General features: G+C 37.1%; 1 protein-coding gene across 1 annotated transcript; it reads left to right on the top strand.

Annotated features, from left to right (window-relative positions):
• Nucleotides 1-1,614: 1,614 nt before the first annotated feature.
• Nucleotides 1,615-17,709, top strand: LOC145780577 (uncharacterized). The gene is made up of 20 exons (XM_082592204.1): nucleotides 1,615-1,730; nucleotides 2,177-2,328; nucleotides 2,916-3,057; nucleotides 3,303-3,460; nucleotides 3,991-4,140; nucleotides 4,877-5,095; nucleotides 5,672-5,773; nucleotides 7,513-7,657; nucleotides 7,915-8,025; nucleotides 8,706-8,874; nucleotides 9,926-10,052; nucleotides 10,743-10,885; nucleotides 11,589-11,770; nucleotides 12,178-12,306; nucleotides 12,653-12,769; nucleotides 13,431-13,511; nucleotides 14,248-14,484; nucleotides 14,881-15,011; nucleotides 15,293-15,487; nucleotides 16,534-17,709. Exons 1-20 carry the CDS (start codon nucleotides 1,615-1,617, stop codon nucleotides 16,620-16,622), a joined length of 2,895 nt encoding a protein of 964 aa, XP_082448330.1. The 3' UTR covers nucleotides 16,623-17,709.
• The last annotated feature ends 2,576 nt before the right edge of the window (nucleotides 17,710-20,285 follow it).

Genomic DNA, 20,285 nt, shown 5'->3' with positions numbered 1-20,285 from the left:
AGTCATTTGTTTAGATTAGAAGCATTATAAAAATCTGGTTCATTGGTGAAGTTTTCTGTAGGACTCGTCGAAAGGTTTAGAAAAGTTACTTTTGTTGTAATTTGTGGCTTTACAATTACCTACGCTACAGTACAGACTGAATGGTGGGGGTTGTTAGCTCATCTCTGGATTAGCCAAGTCAGCATTGGAACAACGCTTTTTCAGAAGAAGACACTTTAACGGATGTTTAACTGATGATGACGATGTTCGCCCTTCGTTTCCGAAGATGGCCAATGAGACTGAGATCAAGTTTCTTTTTCCTTTTTTTTAGTGTTGACTTTGGTCAGTGTAGGCTACATGAGTGCGGAGATGGCTGATGAGGCCTATCTGTGCGGTGAAACTTCTGCTGCAGGATGGACATTGGAAGGATGGTTGGCTAGGGCCAGGGTTGTTTGAGGCTCGGGCCTTGCGATGTTCTCGTTTTCTGACAGCAGATAGCGTACGGTGTTTCTCAGCTGATTCTGCGCCTTTATAAATAATACTGCGCCATGTTGGTCGTTCTGCGGCTAAGTCTTCCCACGAATCTACGTCGATGGCGAATTCTTTCATGGAAGCTGTTAAAGTGTCCTTAAAGCGTTTTCTTTGACCACCTACATGACGTTTGCCGTTAGTCAGTTCTCCGTAGAGCAGTTGTTTAGGAATGCGATGGTTCGGCATCCGGTGGACATGGATGTTTAACTACGTTATAAACGAATCATGTTACAATGTCACAAACCTCTTGTGGTTCCTCTGTTCAACGTTAGCACTATAGAAGTACAAAAGCTATTGTAACAACGCGACCGCATGCTATATTTTAACTTGATTGACCTGCTTTGGTATCAAGCTCGTTATAACGTTCGCGTTTTGTCGCTTCTACCTTTTTTTGAACCTCTGTCATATTTAGCATATATTGTTTTTTGTTGTGATGATCAGAAACAAAAACAAACTGAACTGAACCAGTCCAGTGTCATGGAATGACGCTTGTGGCCAACACCCACGTGAAAAACAACACGGTGTCGTGCTTGCAGAACCTGCATGAGGCTGTCAGCCGCATGACATAACTCTTGAAAGAGAGAGAGATATTAAATTCTCGGCTGCTATACTTAGAAAAGTCGAGATAGTGTTTTTGGAATACACTAAATTTAGTAGTTCTTTTACTGGCACTTACCCATTTTGACAATGTGATATTGAGATTTTATACAATATAAGTTATTTGATCACTGTAAAAACCTCTCAAAAGAATCATAAGTTACATGTTTGAAAGGAATGTTATGTTTCTTAAAAGTTCACAGAGTTGTAATATAGATGAGAACAACAAATAGCTCTTTTATGTACACGTTGTGACTCTGTTTAAAGCTTTGTTCCTTTAAAGATTTACTGAATAATGATAATGAAGTTCATTGAAGTTACCACATACTTTTTAGCCTTGCTTCAACGTCTCCAACAATTTGTTTATCGATTTTACGACGTTTTCCGAAATTGAAGTATCACGAGAAAACTTAGACAGCAAACATTGTCATTTTTGCATTGATCACATTAATTCTAAAATTGACGGATTTTGCTGTCTGGGGAATTTGTATTACCTGTGTTCTCTCAATGCTGGGACATGTTTTTGCAGACAACTGCACAGTTCACTCGCCCATCCGGTGCGCTGATGGCAGGGGATGTGTCAATCGTTTAACAGAATTCTGCGACGGTGTGAAACAGTGCAGGTATCACTGTGACTTTTCTTTTTTATAAAAGTGGATGTCAACTTATTTACTGTCAAGGACCTCTTTCATAGAAATCAACCCTGTAGAAGGTTAAATATATTTTCCAAAATTATCTTTTAGTAGATCCCTTGAAGTATTGATTTTTTTCAGTTAATGCATTCACTCACCCCCATAAAACTTTTCATGGACCCGCAAGAAGTCCACAAACCCCAGGTTAAGAGCCACCGATTGACAAGCACCGTAACTTCAACAATTTGTTCAAGATCCCAACTTTTATGATACATGTTCCAATTGTACTCCAATTAGCTGACGTTGGCTGCAATGACATTTCTAATGTTTGAAATGAAAAAAGAAATCTCATGTAAGCCACCTTAGTAGCCAGCAGTGTTCAAATACTTATGATACTTCATTGGATAGATGAGTTAATGAGCATTGTTTGCTTTTAGCGATGGAAGTGACGAAACTCCTTACGATCCTGATGTTCATGATAGTCTTGACGGTGTCCAGTGTCATGTCGTTCGTTTGAATTCTCCTGGCATAAGAAATTGTTTTCTGCCAAAAGAATACATTTGTGATCATGAGCGAGACTGCACCCTAGGTTTGTTAATCTGATTTTATATCTTAGATTAACTCACGATAGTCTTTGTTAAACGTAATTAATGTGATGATAGAGGATCAGGATGGGCTTCTGTTTTTTTGAAGTCGCCCGGCCATTTAGTTGCTTTTGCTAATAAAAACGTAGGTGCGTTTCAACGCTCTTTGTGAAGCTTTCCACCCAACCATGCCGCACCAAAGGCGAGTGGAAGTTTTCTTTTAATGCAGATGTTGTGCTCAAAAACAGTTTTTCAAAATCTGTTTTTCTGAAGCCACTCGGCCATTTAGTTGCTTTTGCTAATAAAAACGAAGGTGCGTTTCAACGCTTTTTGTGAAGCTTTTCACTCAACCATGCAGCATCAAAGGCGAGTGGAAGTTTTCTTTTCCTGCAAGTGTTGTGATCAAAAAGAGTTGGCAGGTCACATCACCAGCGACTGTGCTATCTTACACAAACGAAAGATCTGCATTTCTTCAACGGTGAAGCTAAAGATTGAATGCTACACAGACTTTCAATGTGTCAGGGCAAGCATAAAAAAACTGGGAAGTAGGCCATAAAGCTTAGAAAAATAATTTTTATCTTGTTTACATTAGGTACTGATGAGTGTGACTGCGAGCACTCTTTTATTTGTGATTCTTCTCCATATCCAAAAGTTGATAGACAATGCGTGTCAAGAGTAGAGTTTTGCGACAATGTTCGAAATTGCTTTGACAGGACGGACGAAAGAAAATACAGGTAAAGTCTGATTTGGTAAAATATTAATGAAATAGCTTCAAGGTAACTCCTTTGATATTACTGGAAGTGATTAGGCTGCAATAACGGTAGAAACGGTTGTACCAATAAACTCACATTTGACTTCTTGCACTTGTAAATTACAAAACTGCAAAGATCTTGTAAGCTAAGTTGGTAATGTGTCAGTGTTGACTAGCCTTTTCTTACTCATATTCACGATTCATCGTCAACTGCTATTTATTTTCCAGCCCAGGAGTACCAGGTTACCAATGCGCTGTTAGCAAAACCAGAGTGACGTCCTTCTGCATGCTTCCAACCAGGTACACTTGCGATGGAATCCCTGACTGTGATTTTGGGACCGACGAATGCTTTTGTAATGGATCAAATCTTCTACCACCCACTTCAAGTATGAAACACGGTGATAATTTTAGTAGCTCAGATGATGAGTCACATTCTATCTGTTAAGGTCAACCACAGATTTCTTTTTATTCTCATAATTCATCAAATACTTTAGCTTTTATGTTGTTTTCTAGTATATTGAAAACCTTATCTTCTCCTTCCCCATAGCTCAGTTACTCAGTCTTCTTTTTTTTCTTCTTCTTCTTCTTCTTCTTCTTCTTCTTCTTCTTCTTCTTCTTCTTCTTCTTTTATTGTCGCACTTGATTCCAAGCATTGGTTACCTCTTGCATGAAAAGTTTCCAAGATTCTCTGTTGTTTGCTGTGTGTATTAGATGTATGTTGGTGTTGGTTTGTAGGTTTGTTGGTTTAAGTAGGTTAATCATGAGACCTTTACTTTACTGTAGTTTCACATTGGTTTAAGACAAAGCGTTAATACGCTTATCTTTTTTTCATACTATGAATACACTTTATAAACTGATATGATACATACGACAAGGCATGGCAACAGTTTTTATTTGAACTATGTTTATGTTGCAGCTTATGTGAATGGACATTGCTTCAGATGTTTAGATGGGACAATGGTAATTCCTCGTGTGCAGCTGTGTGATGGTAAATTTCAATGCAAAGATCTCTCTGACGAGTGCTTATGCTTGCCAAGACCAGCTATTTGTGATCAAGTTTGTGAAAGTAAGTAGGTTGCGCAATGCGCATGTTTCTAAATTACTTGACGAGTCATCTGAATTCGGCATTGCATATATTTGAAGATGTAGTGATTTGAATAGCGTTAATAGGGTAATGTACGTTTCGGTTTCAATATAATGCACAAGTTTCAAACGTTTTATGAAGTTCACAAATTTAAAATATCTTTAATTTACATTGTCTTATTCTTTAAGACCTGAAATGATATTTTTTTCGATTTTACTTAACATAATCCGAAACCTATTAACCACAAGCTTCTAAATTTGCAACCAGAAAGTCTAAGTTTTTAACCTGAACTTCTTTTGTACACAGAACGATTTATTTTATACCTGGAACTTATGATTTTGCAATAGACTTTTTATTTTGTAAGCAGAACTTAATTAATTCGATCCAGATTTTACACTCAAGTTTCCGTAGAGGCCAAGAAACCACCGCATTTCTTTTGATATCATGGGTTTTTCTTGGAGGTGTCTTAATTTGAGGCCCGAGGATTTCATTGGTACTGGGCCCAAAATATGCTCTCAACGGCTTTGATTATTATAATGTCTAATGCGAATCATTTTAAACGATAACTTTTTTCAAAATTCCTCTTGTTAGAATTGGAAACTGCTAAGAGGATAGCAACCAATTCTAGACAAGTGTTTAAAAACAAAAAAACTCAACTTGAACCATCTACCAAAGTGCAGTCACTTAAGCAAATCATAAAAATTATTTTTGTGTTTAGTTGATCAGAATTGTGGTGAGACATGTGAAGTCGGTAAATTTCTTTGCAAGAAAGGAAATGACAACTCACCTGCAAAATGCATTGAACGAAGCATGGTGTGCGATGCATCCTTCGACTGCCCTCTTGAGGATGACGAAGCAAGTTGTAACGTGGACTTTTCTCAATTGTTTAATTGTTCAGACGGGAAAAGATATATTCCAAAGCATCAGCACTGTGATAGTAAGTGGAACGGTGTTAATTTTCAATGTCACCTGAAAAGTCGTCACATTTTCATTGGAAGTTTGTTGCAAAAGGAAGTGTAGAAGAAAAAGTCTATTTGTTAGTTTTGTAGTTTTAGTTTCTAAGTAAGAACACTTTCTCGTGTAGACGCACCTTTAAGCGCCCAGTTTTTCGCTCTGGAGCGTATTTTTTCTCGACGGCTTGCTTACTCGCCCATTTTCTTAAAAGTAAGCGGCACAAACTGCGATTAACTTAAAGAAACAAGAAATTTGGCTAGCTTTAGCAAGAAAACAGTTGTCGTGTAGACGCACCTTTATAACCTGAAATAAAATCAGTGATAACAGAGTTGAAAATTTGAACCCAACCAAGAACACTTTGGGAGCAGCGGGAACGTCAGAAAAACTTATGAGCTCAACGTTTAGGTCGTCAAAGGTCGTATCGGCTATGATAGTCCTCCACACGACGACGAAAATAATGTCTAAAAATTGTTAACAAAACCATTGTACGCCATGTAGCCTACTGCGTATACTCCACTGGTGACCACGCTTTTATTCATGGCTGTTTTATTTTTTGTAGATTTGCCAGATTGTCCCGACCATTCAGATGAGAAGAACTGTTCCAACATATTTTTTGAATGTAACAATGATTCTGTGTACATCAGCACAGTACGACAAGGAGGTAAAGGCGTCATCAGTTTGTTAAACGTTGCAATGTTGCACGTTGCTATATGTACTAATTAGAGAAAATTCTTGCCAGTTCTTTTTTATCCAATTTCATTTAATAGCTTAATCGATATTTTACGGCAAGTGTGAACCGTCAAGAATTGATTTAATTGTTATTAGAATAAAAAGACATGACAGTAAAGTTGACTTTTATTGACAATTAAGAATCTAATCCAAAGTTTTTTTTTTCAAAATCTTAAACAAAAAGTAGGCCTACGCCACAAGATTACTAACAAAAAATTAAGTTTATTGAAAAGCGTTCCCTACCAATTAGACACGCGTTCAAAAACAGAATTGTATTAATGTAAACGCTAACTGTTGAACCTTGTCATCAACTCGCGTTCCAGAATTTGATAGGTTGATTGTAAGAATTTTTACACTCGGACTGAGAAAACTTTTTTGCATGCTTGCAGAGACTTTGAACCATTGACACAGGCTCGGTCATCGAGTATGACAAAGTGAAATTTCAGCTTGTTGAAGTGTTGTCATTTGTGAATTATTCCATCTATTAAATGCTGCTGAATGGAAAATAAGCTTAATACATGAAATCCGTTGCTCAAGCGCATACCCGGAGAGTCGAACCAGTGCCGCGTGATCTCGTCATTCATTAGTTTTTATAAAGTCGAAAGCTTAACCAACTTTGGCTATCCGGGCGGGAAAATTCAGTTCAGTTTGTTTTTATTTCTGATCATCACAATGAAAATTCTAAGTTGTGAATAACAAAAGTTAAGAACTGCAGGTTACCCTAGCCTAGGGGCATCCAAACTGCCGCTCTATTGCCACAAGTCATCATCCAAAAAATTCAGTAGCCTATGCATGTAGCTACTACCCCTACAATAGTAGAGAAATAGCAAGGAACAGCCATGGCTGCTTTTGGGCCGTGTATCTAAAATTCCGAAGATGCAGATTTGTAAAGCACCATTTGTGGCGCTCGAATTCATACATTGGTCGGGTTTGTCTCTTTAGGCTACTACAAAGGTTGAACGCCTCGGCCTTCTACTGTAATATGGAATTAAACAGTCGAACAACACGAGCCTATTTTCAAGGCATGATCACACATAGCTGTTGGGTGTGACCCCCACTTTTTGAAAAAACAGCTTTGACCTTACCTATAGGCTACTGTGTGCCGTTAACATTAAGAGGCCTATGCAGCTGTCATATCACACATAATATGCGTACATATCACAAGTCACAACAGGCTTTGACACTTGTAAAGTTTTCTTACAAATTATGTCCTTTCCTGCAAAACACCAGTACGCACCAAAACAATTCTACGTTACTGTATTTAGTGATTTTGATAAATTGGACTTGAAAAGCGAACAATTGAAACAAAAGACAAAGATTTCGTTTTAATATTGGCCAAACTACCTTTATACCAATAAGTATAAGGCACATACAATTCTTTTACGAAGGGGAGCGGTTAAAATTTTTTTTATTTCTACTAGCTTGCAAGACTTTAGCCTCCTGTACGTTCGTGACTTTGAAGCAACATCAGTCATTAAATAGCTAGTCACATTCGTAATCAATCATCTTTGTAAGGGTAGCTCATAAGAGTAGGAACACGCCATAGAGTAGGTGATCGAAGAGAATATCAATTACTAAGCTACGTTTTCATCTAAAATAATAAACATTATTATTGTAACTGGTCAATTTTTTGTGGACTGAAGTTGTTGTCAGAGCTTTTCTTTCGTTCAGCTTTTGAGCAATCACGACCACGTTACACCAAGAAGTGTGACTTGCTTCCAACTTGTGAGGATCTAGAAGACGAATGCAATACAACTCTGTGTGGAGAATCTTTACCAGAATATTGTAAATTCGTGAAAGGAACGACTGGATTCATGTAAGCTGAAGTTGAAATATTGAGCAGCTTAATCTGTAGACTAACTAGATTTTACATATGCACCAACCATAATTCATTGATTAGATAAAGTTTGTGCAAACTGACGATTAGCTTAATCGCTCGCCTAAAAGACCCGTTGTTGGTGCATTTGATTGTATAAGGGCATAAGGCTATGTTTTGTGCGAAAGTGCGCTATGCACTTTCACATGGCAGAAGAACACATTATTAAATGATCTACGTAGTCTATTGGTTTGCAGATGTCCTAATACATTGTCGGCTTTGATTGGATCTCAGATATGTGATGGTTTTCCGTCTTGTTCCGAAAAGCATCCTGAAACATCAGCAGATGAATTGTATTGTAGCCACAGGTACTGTAATATCAACATTACCTAAATTGTATGTTCACCTGATTAGACCTAACTTACAGCCAGAATGGACAAGTTGATTGGAGTGGGCCCACAGCGTTACCCAACCAAACCCAACGGTTCTTACCCTTTCAAACCTCTATACGTCTATTTCTAAAGAAATTTGCTTGGCGATTTAAACCTACTCAACATACAAAAAAAGTGCATGATAAAAACATTTAGCATTCCTTCTGGGCACCCCGAGAAGTCTTCAGGGATCTCTTGAATAACCACTGATCCCAATAATACGTTTTACATAAAGTGCACTGACACACAAAAGATGCAAGAAGTTTACAAAACGTTTGCAAGAAAATTTTCTCATGCATGAAAATGCAGGCTATATGAATTTTTTTTGCAAAATTTATTTGCTTTCAAACTACAATAGCTTGTCTGGTGGCAGACCAAAGTCAACGAGGCAGACGCTTTGAACTCAACCGCCATTTTCCATGGTTGACTTTCCGGTAGCCTGCATTTATCTTTACTGCATTCGTTGTAGGCCTATGCATTTTCTATCATAAATACAGCGTATATTGCTGTGTATGTGTTGATGTAAGTAAAACCATGGTAAAACTTTGTAACTGTATATACAGTAGGCTACAATTAAGTTACAGCATCTGCCTAACAGTTTCAAACAAAACATATAGATTTTATTGTGAAGACAAAGGAGCCAAAAACCTACCGATCCACATTGCAAACTCATCAAGGTGTAATGGCATATCTGATTGCCATGACGAAAGCGACGAGATTAACTGCAATTTGACTACACATTTTTATTGCAAAAGTGGCCTGCCGAGATATGTCCCAAGAAGCAAAGTAAGAAGATAAAACATTCTAAAGAAAGTAATTTTAGGCTACTTGAAATTTAAAGGAAAGCAATTTCAATACAAACTACAACCATAAACGAAAAATATTGTCTTGTTTGTGCTTTTGCTTCGCACAAGCTATGTTTGTATAAAAGCAAGTCTTTGAAGCGAGTGATAAGGTCTCCAATGCATCTGACTTTTCCTCCATGTGCTCTTTGGTGCGCTAGAGAAAAATAGGCCACAAAATCTTGCGTTGCATGACACTATCCCAGCCAGCAAATCAGTCCAATTTGCTGGATGGGATGGAGACCTTTACACACAGACCATGCCCAGATACAGACTTCAAATGTGACTGGAGATTGATCTGCTACGCTTATGGCAGTCAGAATCGCTATTATAAGTTGCTAGTCTGAGTAAAAGTAAATTGTGTAGTAGAAAGCGCTATTATAAGTTGCTAGTCTGAGTAAAAGTCTGAGTAATTGTGTATACATCTTGTATAATTTTGGAGTGATTTTATGTTGCCGCTTTGATGGAAGTGTTGAACTGGATTTTGACACAGAGAAAGCCAAAGAACATCTGGCAACACTGGTGACGGGAAAAATTTATCAATGTTTAAAGAGAAACCATGCAGAGCTTTGCAGGGATTTGCGATTGGTTGATCTCGCTTTGGCAAATTTGTTGTTTGTCACTATCCCTTCCAATATAAAGTACATTTAGTTTAGAGTTCAAAATCAAAGTTACATTAGCCTTCAGTCAAACTCATAATAATACGTTTGCTCGTCAACAAGGTCTGTGTATACAGGTTTCCTTTAGGGATAGCAGATATTTCATTGTCCCAAGTTGCTATGCACGACACCATTACTTTTTTCAACAAGAAGTATAAACGTATCAATCATACTTTACGACCGCTAATGGCTTACCACATTTTCTCTACTAGATATAACTTTCAACCTAACACGCCCAAGGACAATTTGCGCAAGAATAACCACAGAATAGAAATAAAGCAAAATTTTTATGACGTCAGCTCATTTGACTTATGTGCCTATATTGTCATTACTTAGGTATGTAACGGGATCCAAGACTGTTCTGATGGGGAAGATGAATGCCAAAATTGTTCAGACAGTCCTTTCTCTTCCGATAGCTTTCTGATCAATTCATACGTACTCCAAGTTTTCATTTGGATAATTGGTGAGTTTTAATGAGATGTTTGTAATTGCACTTGGGTGCTTCAAAACGTGTCTATAGCTGGTTAAGTCATGCTTAAGTAAACAGTAAAACCCGTGATTTAATCTGTTATCTAATGTATTATTTACCCAATAACTGGTTTTTATTGAAACACTGTGATCTGTAAGTAAGCCGTCATTTAAAAATTTAAATTTACTAAACATAATAACATGCAATGCGGAGGCTGAGTTTTACATAAAATTTGTTTAACAGTTTATACTAATTACTTAATTAATTGCACGCTTTGGTGATAATACAACCTTTGCGAAACAGAATAAACAACCAACTCATGGCTACACAAAGCCTTTAGCAAAATGAAATTTTGACAAAGCAGAAAGTGTAGCCCACTAATTGTGACAACGAGTTGCAAACAAGATATTGTTTTAACTTTCCGTTTAATCAACGCAACAGGTGTTTGTTATACAGTATTCAGTTTGATATGCATTGTTCCTCAACATGATGTTTTTACCGTTTGTGGTCCTTTATCAGTGACCACATGTTGTATCACTTTCACTCATCTTGCCTGAGTGCTCATTCCATTTGATATGTTTTAACATGTAGCCTAATGTGGTTCCACTGCAAACATAATCAGTACTGTTTTTGTTTAATTTCTAATTCGACCTTAAATTATTCGTTTCTCCTTTGATTAACTAGGTTTGTTTGCTGTCTTGGGAAATATTGCGGTTTTGCTCCACAATTCATGGCAATTGTATAAAAGAAGAAGTAGCATGAGCAAAGTGGCTTACAACCATCGGATACTTGTGACCAGCTTGGGGCTGTCAGATTTACTCCTGGGAGTATGTACACATTTTTGTTTCATTTCAATTTACACTTTAACTTGAATTATCAACTAAAAGAGGATGAGGTTTCAAGAAATTTGAGTCCAATTGTCAACCCAAGAGAGCTCAAAGTTAAGCCAATATCAGCGGGTAGTCGATAAATTAACAATATTCACGGAAATTTTAGTGCGTGACTTCAATAAGTACGAGGGGAATGTAAGTTGTTAAAGTGTGTTTATTCCTAGAAGTAAAAATAGGCATAGTTGCGGTGGTGTCGGAGAATTCTGACTCATAGCTAGAAAATTCCATCCTGTTTGCATTAATTTAACGTCTGCAGATGTAGTACCAGCTAAACTATGTTTATACAGTATAGAATAGATCTATCGTTCGCTTAATTGTTGAAACAAAATTTTATTGATTCAAATGTTTTTGTTTCATTCGAAATGACGTTTGAAAGTTGGTGAAAGTAAATACATTTAGATTTACAAGTGCATCACGTTTTCTTTTGTCAAATTTACCACACAGTTTTAAATTGGTCCTCGGTTTAAGCTTTTTGTAGCAATTATATTCGTATTGTCTGCAGCGAGAAGACGATTGTTGCAAATTACTTGGCAAAAGACATTCTTTTTTATAAACACAGTGCATTTTAGTTTAATTTGGTGTGCTGTAGACTGCAAGTTATGGTAAGTGCAGTTCAACTCATAAGTTTAATATTTCACAGATATATCTCGTAAGTCTTGGGATGGTGAACAGCATGTATAAAGGCATATACTGTCGAAGAGATATTCAGTGGCGATCAAGTGGCGCTTGTTTAGCCATGGGGTCAATAGCAGTCATTAGCACTGAGTGCTCCGTCTTTTTGCTCTTGACTATGGCGACTATGCGGTTAAGCCTTGTAACTAGGTAAGCATTAAGGTTGAAAATCAGAAACAGAACTGTGATTACAAAATAGTTTTGTTGAACGCTAGAACTCACTTCTTTCCTTCTATACTTACCAGGACTAGCCTACTTTCCTGTTACAGTGTTTTTGTATAATGACATGTATAACTTTTTGCAGCATTTTACACGTGTGTAGTCCATAATTTAAAAATAATTGAAAATAATCATTATAATGTGCTGTACAGTGATACAAAGCCATTTCGAAAGGTTACATGCATATCATACATCGTAGTCACGTGAAATTCAATGGGTGTCAATTTAAAGATAGCGTACACCGATAAGAGTTAAAAACTCTCCGCCATCAACCTCCGTACACTGTAGAGTAGACTAAAGTCGTGGTAATAGGTTGAATAAAAATCTTTACCCTGCAGGCCGTTCAAAGCAGCAGTGAAACGGCGATATATCATGTCTGCAATTATTCTGTCCTGGGTGCTGGCTTTTACTCTTGCAATCGTGCCCCTTACAGAATATCAATTCGACTATTTTTTATCCGAAGTTTGGTAAGTCCGCTGCACCTACAAGGAATCCATGTTGAATTTATGACAAAAGTGTATGTTGTTTGTTTTTCAATTGTTACGTGTCGCTTATCTAGGAAATCTCACTGTGGTTGACAATTCAGTTGGAATTATATTTTTAAGCACGGTCACAATGCCCAATTTTTAAATCTATAACTCCCGTAATGCAAATCAATCACCAATCAAGTGTGCTGCGATAACTAAGTTCTAAGAAGCCAGAGCATAAATTGAAAACGAATTTTAAATCACATCCAAGATAATAAGCCCTCTACGGTTTGTTAAAGACACTATTGCACGCAAATAGGTTAACTACAACCACCTGTGCTTGCAGGTACCACAGCAATCCATTCCTAACGTTGGCAAATCGCCAAAAAGTTGAAAAATTAGTGACATCACTTTGGAGTCTGGAAGACAATAACTCAACAATATTCTCAATCATACCAGAAAGGTGAATAGTGATTTAGGCTCAAAGAAATTTCCTATACCCTACTGCATTGTGTTAATATATGAAGAGTGGTTACAAATGTGACCTGTAGCCTACATTAAATTAAACGATCAATTCCCGAAGCACTGCTGGTTAATATAACAAGATCGACGTTTCAAGAATCGTCATGATTTTCTTGCCAGATAGCAACGCTTTCTTATGTTTCTCTTGTTTGCAGCAATAAATAAATTTTTGTAAATTTGCATTTTCATAAGTTTTATTATTAATGACCGTAGAGAGAATGCGAAACATTGTTTTTTTTTTCTGTTTTGAAAATAGTGCGGTGCAACGTACAAGTATGATCAATACGGAAAAGCTAGCATCGAACCACATAAGCCAGCATTCCACAACAGACAGGAAGCAGCGACAGACCAGTTAGCGTATAATACCTACTGAAAAAAAAAGATTCGCTGCAGCACATTCTATAAATTTATAAGCTATAAATTACCATACTATGCAGTACGACGAACAAATCTGCTCCGTGTTGCATTTTACTGTGCTGTTAATAATAATGGATGCAAAAAGATAAAGTTGATTTGCAACGAAGGGTGATATTTTTAGAAAAAGCACAGAAGTAACAAGAATACAACATCACTTGACATCTGTTTTCATAATGGCTGCTTAGATATAAAGAAAATATCCTAAAATTTGAAGAGTTTGCAAGTTCAGGGTTTTCTAACGTAAACCGATCTCACATCCCGGAAAGGTGAGAGTGACAAGTTGATTTGATAAAGACTTACAAGGCTCATTACATGCTAAAATATATTTTTTCTTTTCTGTAAGAGGAATTATAAAACTAATTTTCTATAAAAAGTTTACCAACACTTTAAAATGTCACTTTGTTTATTGCCATATTTGCACAGGCGAGCCACTGTTTTTTGTAGCATCCAAGACGTCTGTGGATGATCCTCAGTAGCACCCGCTTACCCCGGGTAGTGTAAAGACTTTGAATTAAATGGATGCAAGAAAGCCAGATCTTCGTGTTGACCTTTATTAATGCAATTGTGCTGCTAAAAACACAGCCGCCTGCTCTAGAAGTGTCGAACCGGCGCCCCTTCGAGCGTCACACGAATGTTCTCACTAGTTGGCGGAGCATACCCGCTCTTCCGCTTAGCGTTCACCAATGCCAATGGCAAGAAGCATTTTCTTATTCCTACGAGTATTTGATGAGCAAAAGATGCTAAGCTATGTGATTAACCGTTATAGACTATCATTTTCCGTCCACTAATTACAGTAGAAAATTTTCGTGTCATATACGATAAAACTAAAGATGACCTTTTTTCTTGTAACCTCGTGATGTCGTCCAGAGAAGCATCGTCGGCAAGGTGTGGCAAAAGGATGAAACTTCGGTCTCAAGAGCTCAAACTGTTACGTCTAGATCCACTAGTGAAGATATGATGTGCTGAAAAAAGTTAACTTTTATTTTTGTGGTTTTTGATTAGATCCTTAACCTGGGGCAACATGATCGAGACGATATCTCGTTTGAACAAAACCTTTGTGCCCAGCCTTTACTTCGGATATTATTCCGCACACGGAGTTTGTCTTCCTCGAATATTTCCGGATCCTTCTGCAGATCGTTCATGGGGATTTTCATTTTTTGTTGTGATTCTCAATTTCGTTGCTTTCGTGTACATGTTCGCGGCATACGTAGCTATCTACAGGTACTGCATGTCAATGATGTGTTTTTTCATATCTACAAGTTTTTAGTTTAAGCCTTTTGTTTAGATAACGATTTGCATAGGATATAAGTTAAATTTATGACTACATCTTTGAAACTGAATGAAGTGTATTTTCATCATCTAAAGTTGAATAAGCGAAGATCGATTATACAAAATGAGGTTTATTGACTGACGAGCAACCAAAATCCAAAACTGGTGGCAGAATATTTCAAATGAAGAAACGTTTGGTTTTATATGACAAAGTTGTGAAAAAAATCTAAAAACTTTTTTGAATCTATAGCCTAACTTAAGAGTAGCATGTTCATTCGACAATTTTTTTGTAAAATAGTTTTTGTTTCTTAGCTCGCTTGTGTTTGATCTCATTGTGAATCATCTCTACAGAATTACGACCGTGAGAAGTAGAGACGCTGGGCGCACTGACAACGATTTAGCAAGCACTCTTCTTCAACACAAGATTAGTCGAATCATTTTCACCAACTTTTGCTGTTGGATTCCTATTTGTGTCATGGCTTTCGTTAGTGCTGGAGGTATACTGCATATAGTATGGACGGAATTTCTGTCTTGTCAACGTGTTGCTGATAAAGTTTAGCAAGGCAAATCACCTCGGATAACTGCGCAGAGAACTGCCAATATACAAAAACTCATCTAGTTCTAATCGGATCAAATTGCCCTTTAAGTTTTAATATGCAAGTATATTGCAAAATTTGCAACTTTTTTACATCTTTAAATGTATTTATTTTTTGAGTAGTTCATAACAACATAAATTCTTAATACTTACTGGGAAGCTTTTTTGTTTCTTTGTTTTTAGGTGGTAAAATATCCCAAGAAGCCTACGCCATTTCAGCCATCATTCTTTTGCCAATAAACAGCGCTTTTAACCCTCTCCTTTATTCGGATCTCCCCGAACTTATTTGGAAAAAAGTTTTCGCGGACACAAGATGTGGAAAATGGCTAAAGGCTGAGCAATTTCAGAGGAAACACAAATCTGCATTATCTCACTCAAGTAAGTTTTGAAAGCATTTCCGGTATTTCTAAAGCACTTAACGTATTTACCTCTTTCAGTTGGCTTTGCGCATTAATACTATTTTCAAACACAAAGAAACACAAAATAAAAAGAAAACAAGACTACAAAGCATTTGATATTTGTATAAGATAATATACAACATTTGTAAAAATTGGTCATTGATTGCAAAACATAATACAAGTACAATTACTTTTTACCCGAGTAAGTTTAATCATGTTTAGACAAGTTGATTCTAACAATATTGCAAAACATGTAATCGAGTCCTCTACGACTCTACGTATATCAAATCTTGTAGTGTGTTTTCTATTTGTAAGAAGATGCTTTTGTCTCAGTGGAGTGGCGCAGCAGATAAGGCACTGGCTTTCCAACAATACAAACCTGGTTCGACACCCGGCTTAAGCTGGTTGTTGATAAACACTGCTCACCTCTATCCAGGGTGTAATAAATTAGGTGGGCATAGTTGCTTAAGAAAAGGCGACCGAGAGAAAGGAACTGGCCACCCTACTCTCCTTAGTGCCGAAGGCTTATAGTATAATGAGAACCTTATCTTTTCATTCCCCAAAGCTCAGTAAATGAGTACGGGACCTTTACCTTTACTCTTTATTCTTAATTTGAAGAAAGACTTCACTAGCTGACGATCCATCTACAGTATTGTACTTTCATCTTGAAACATTTTCATACTTATAAGACATTTCAACTACAGAACCGGCATTGGTGAAACCTCACAGGTCACATTAACCAAGCTACCGCTTGTACGTTAAATCTTTTCCCGATAAAATATTGCATCTACTATGTGCCATTGAATGAGAACTGACATGAGTCACATGAAGTGCGTTGCTCAAGCGCACGCGTCGAGACCTGAACCATTGCTACTTGTTCTTGTTTTTCATTTTATTTTTTCTGCAGAGCGAGTTTTTTTGATTGAGCTATCGAAGCGATTTTTCTTCCATATTATTTTAAAATAAACTTTAGGCTACCGGATTTTTGCTTTGGCATATCTTTAATTTTCCTTTGTTGTGTTGCAGATAAGTCTACCAAGTCTACGAAGCTGGGCACTATGCACACATTAACTCCAACTAACTCACTCGGGCTGCATATTGAAACGAAGATATAAATTAACTGAACAAAGCCGTAAAGCATATTTTTTAAACGAACTTTTTCCATTTGCTTGGTTTAGTCAGCGGAGGAAGAGGAAAGGGTCGCCCCAAACAAGATGGCTCGATACATGACACCGAGATGGGCGTGGAAGAGCTGAAGGAGCCTGTGAGGAATCGAGAGCTGTGGAGGTGGAAGATTTATAGAGTGACCGAGAGTCGAAATCGGTTGAATGGATGATGATGAAGATGACGACATGATGGACAGATAGGCGGATCAGCGGATCTTGCTCAATCAACGATGTTGACTCAATGACTCTACAGTGTTAGTTCAGTGGTTAGGCGTCCGATTCAAGATCAAGCGGCGTTAGTTCGGCTCTCGGAGTGTGCGCTTGAGCAACGCAAAGCTCTCAACGACGCTTTCCCAGTCCAAGAATAAAGATCAATCAATCATCATCATCATCAGTGGACATGCCTTGAAATCAACCGTCATTACTTGAGCTTGTCGTTTCGTTGTCCGCAGAACTGAGAGTTTAATCTTCAGTAAGCTGTCAGTCAGGCGCTATCTTATTTCACAAGCCACATTGTGTATTAGCAATTGTATGACACATGCTGTGTTTTTGTCGAAACCAGCAGAGTTTTAAGGAAATGACTTGACTTTGAGCAATTTCTATCGTAGCGTGCAACGAAACACGTGAGCTGAGCAATCAGCTTTTTTGAATCTTATTTTATTTTAAATCCCGACCGTGAAGATCATGTGCGGACAGAGAGAAGTATGTTCCAATTTTCAAAGAAAATACGTGGGATGAAACAGAAAAAGAGCCGTTGTTCGTTACTGAACTGAAAAGTTTTATTTTCGAAAGCACGCGACATTTTTAAAAATAGAATCGATCCCCACTTTTCAATTGTGTTCGAAGTTAAAATTTTTTGAAATTAAAATGAAATAAAATAAAATAAAATTATGAAAATTAAAATGAATTTATTTTGTGGCATTCGACATCCTGTTATTTTAATCATAAAAGCAAATAAAATGAATGTTATAAATTTGAATAAAATAGTCAAACAGATTTGCAAGTTACCCATTGATTCAAATAGAAACCAGAAAGTAAACGTGTGCGGTATATTGCTCATTATTTTAATGTAGAAATGTAATGCAGATAATTTATTTTAGTTCAATGCAATCACTTTTCAATGATGGCTTCCTCACTGCCTCTTCGGTTGATTGTTTTGGTTCGGTTGGTTTTTGAATCTTTATTCTCGGACTGACAAAACCTTGATAGGTTATTTCTGGTAGTTTCGCATACATGTAGTGGCTTTTGACGTAGGGCCGGTTACCGAGATTGGCAGAGTGAAGTTTCCGATTGCTGAAGTGTTGTTGCCGGAGAATTATTCCATTCACTGGGTGCCGCTGAATGGAGAGCAGTGCTGAAATACGTTGCTCAAGCTCACACGCCGAGAGCCGAACCAGAGCTGTTTGATGTTTCAAGCGCGTAACGCTGAGCTAACGGGGCAGACTAAGAATATGTGATGAGTACTAAGAATAGAGTTTTTGTGTGGAAATATTTGTTCAGATAAATATTTGAGATCAAATGCTAAACTTTTGCAACTCTTTTAGAAGCTAAAGTGCTTTGTAAAATTCTTTCAGCTTGCCAAGGTGAAGGGAAGCCACTTAAACAGGTCAATTCCAAGGAAGATCCGAACGGCAGCAATGGCACCACCAAACAATATGAAGGGTAGCGTCATTGTGACTCTTATAGCACTCAGCCAGAGAGTTGATCCTTGTTTTGAACTTTGTTGGTAATTATAGAACAAAAAAGAGTTATGGCAGAAACAGGAATCGAACCACGTCATCGAAATAACCAGTTTTCTAACCCTAACTCTTTACGCCAAGTCGATGGCAAAATTTGACTTAATTTTCTTTCTACGGTATCAGAAATGTTTGCGTATTTTCTCTGTTCTATCTGTAACTTCTGATTGGTTGAAACGCTGGTCTACCTGTAACTTCTGATTGGTTGAAACGCTGGTCTATCTGTAACTTCTGATTGGTTGAAACGCTGTTCTACCTGTAACTTCTGATTGGTTGATTGGTTCGCAGTTTCACGGGGCTCTTACAAAATTTATTAGCCTATGTTAAAGTGGCTGCAAGGTGAAGGTCTCAACTTTCAATCGATTCGACTGATTCGACCAGTGACTTTCCCGAATCGTTAAATGTTAATGCCATGAACATTGGTCATCATAGCTCAGTTGGGTAAGTGTGTTACTTTACATATTAAGAAACTTCAAGATCAAGCGGCACTGGTTTGACTCTGGGGCTGGGTGCTTGAGTAACGCATTTCAACTCATCTTATACTAAACAACAGGAGCCAAAACATTTTGCAGGTCATATAAAACGCAAGCAATGCAATTGTTTTAATGACAGCAAATATGGAAATATAAACTCGAAAGATTTCGTAAATCACTTGTTGATCCGTGGATAATCCTTTTAGCTGGCAGTCATAGCTGGGCTTGTCTAATTCTGATTTAATAGAAGTGACAATTTTTGAGATAAAGAAGAGCAAGATGTTATATTCACTGACGAAGTTTTCTTCAAGCAAATGTGTATACAGTACAATGTTACAAATGTCTTATTTTTGACGAAAAGTATAAATAATGTCTCCTAATTTCTACATTTGTCTGCCAGCTGTGTAGTGTTTGTATACGGAACGCTTTAGATTAGGACAGCTAGCATAGCCGTAAGAGATAGGAGGCTTAAAATTTGCAAATTTGCACAAAAATGTCCTGTTATTTGGGCAAATCAATCTTACCATGATGTTTCAACATGTCACCAATTTACAAACTTTACATAATTGGTATAATTTATGAGATACATTGACAATTTCTAATGAATGTAAAATGTATTATGATCGATTTTGGAAACTATTGCATGTGGTACTGCAATTTGAGCAGAATGATAAGTTTCGATTCAGCATTTACAAAAAGAGCCATAGACAAATAAAACAAAGTAACCTCAGCGGTTTTAGCATGTTGTATTACACAGAGATATAGCATACGGTATTTAAAAAAAATCAACTTAAACGTTTTCGACACGTACGTGTGTCCTCATCAGGAATTACTTAAATCTGCAATATATATAAAAAGAAAATTGTAAGATAAATCTGATTATGCACTGTAGTCAGATATACCTTACAATTTTCTTAATTTTTCTTTGTTCTTTGTTTATTTTGGAAAGAATGTCCAGCTATTAACCTAACGATGGTACTGAAAGAACATTGATTATGATTTCATTGTAATATTGCATCAAATAATAAAAGTAAGTTTGTACAAAGGTGTAAGTTCGATGCAAGAAAGATTCAATTTGATAGTTTATTTACGGTAATTGAGACACAGACTGGTATATAAATGTAAATTCAAGTTAAGTCAGTCTTGTTTACTTAAGTTGAACGTTTTGTTGCCTGTGTTTTCGTACAATGCTAAGTTGATGGCTGTGGAGTTATTAGACCAGAAGTCGAGAACCCATGTCTCGCGAGCCATATATGGCATTTCGTCACGGCATCTGGCTCACAGAAAGTTTTATCTTAACTTCTCATTACAATTTAAAGTTGAAAATACGCTCAGAATGCACCAAATATATTATTTCAAAATTTTCTAGGGGAGGCCCCCCAGACCCCCGCTGTTTGTCTCAT

This window comes from Aplidium turbinatum, chromosome 12, assembly GCF_918807975.1.
Source record: "Aplidium turbinatum chromosome 12, kaAplTurb1.1, whole genome shotgun sequence".
In the NCBI taxonomy this organism is placed as follows: Eukaryota; Metazoa; Chordata; class Ascidiacea; order Aplousobranchia; family Polyclinidae; genus Aplidium; species Aplidium turbinatum.
Note: the sequence above shows the minus strand (reverse complement) of the source record. Positions and strands in the feature narration are given on the sequence as shown.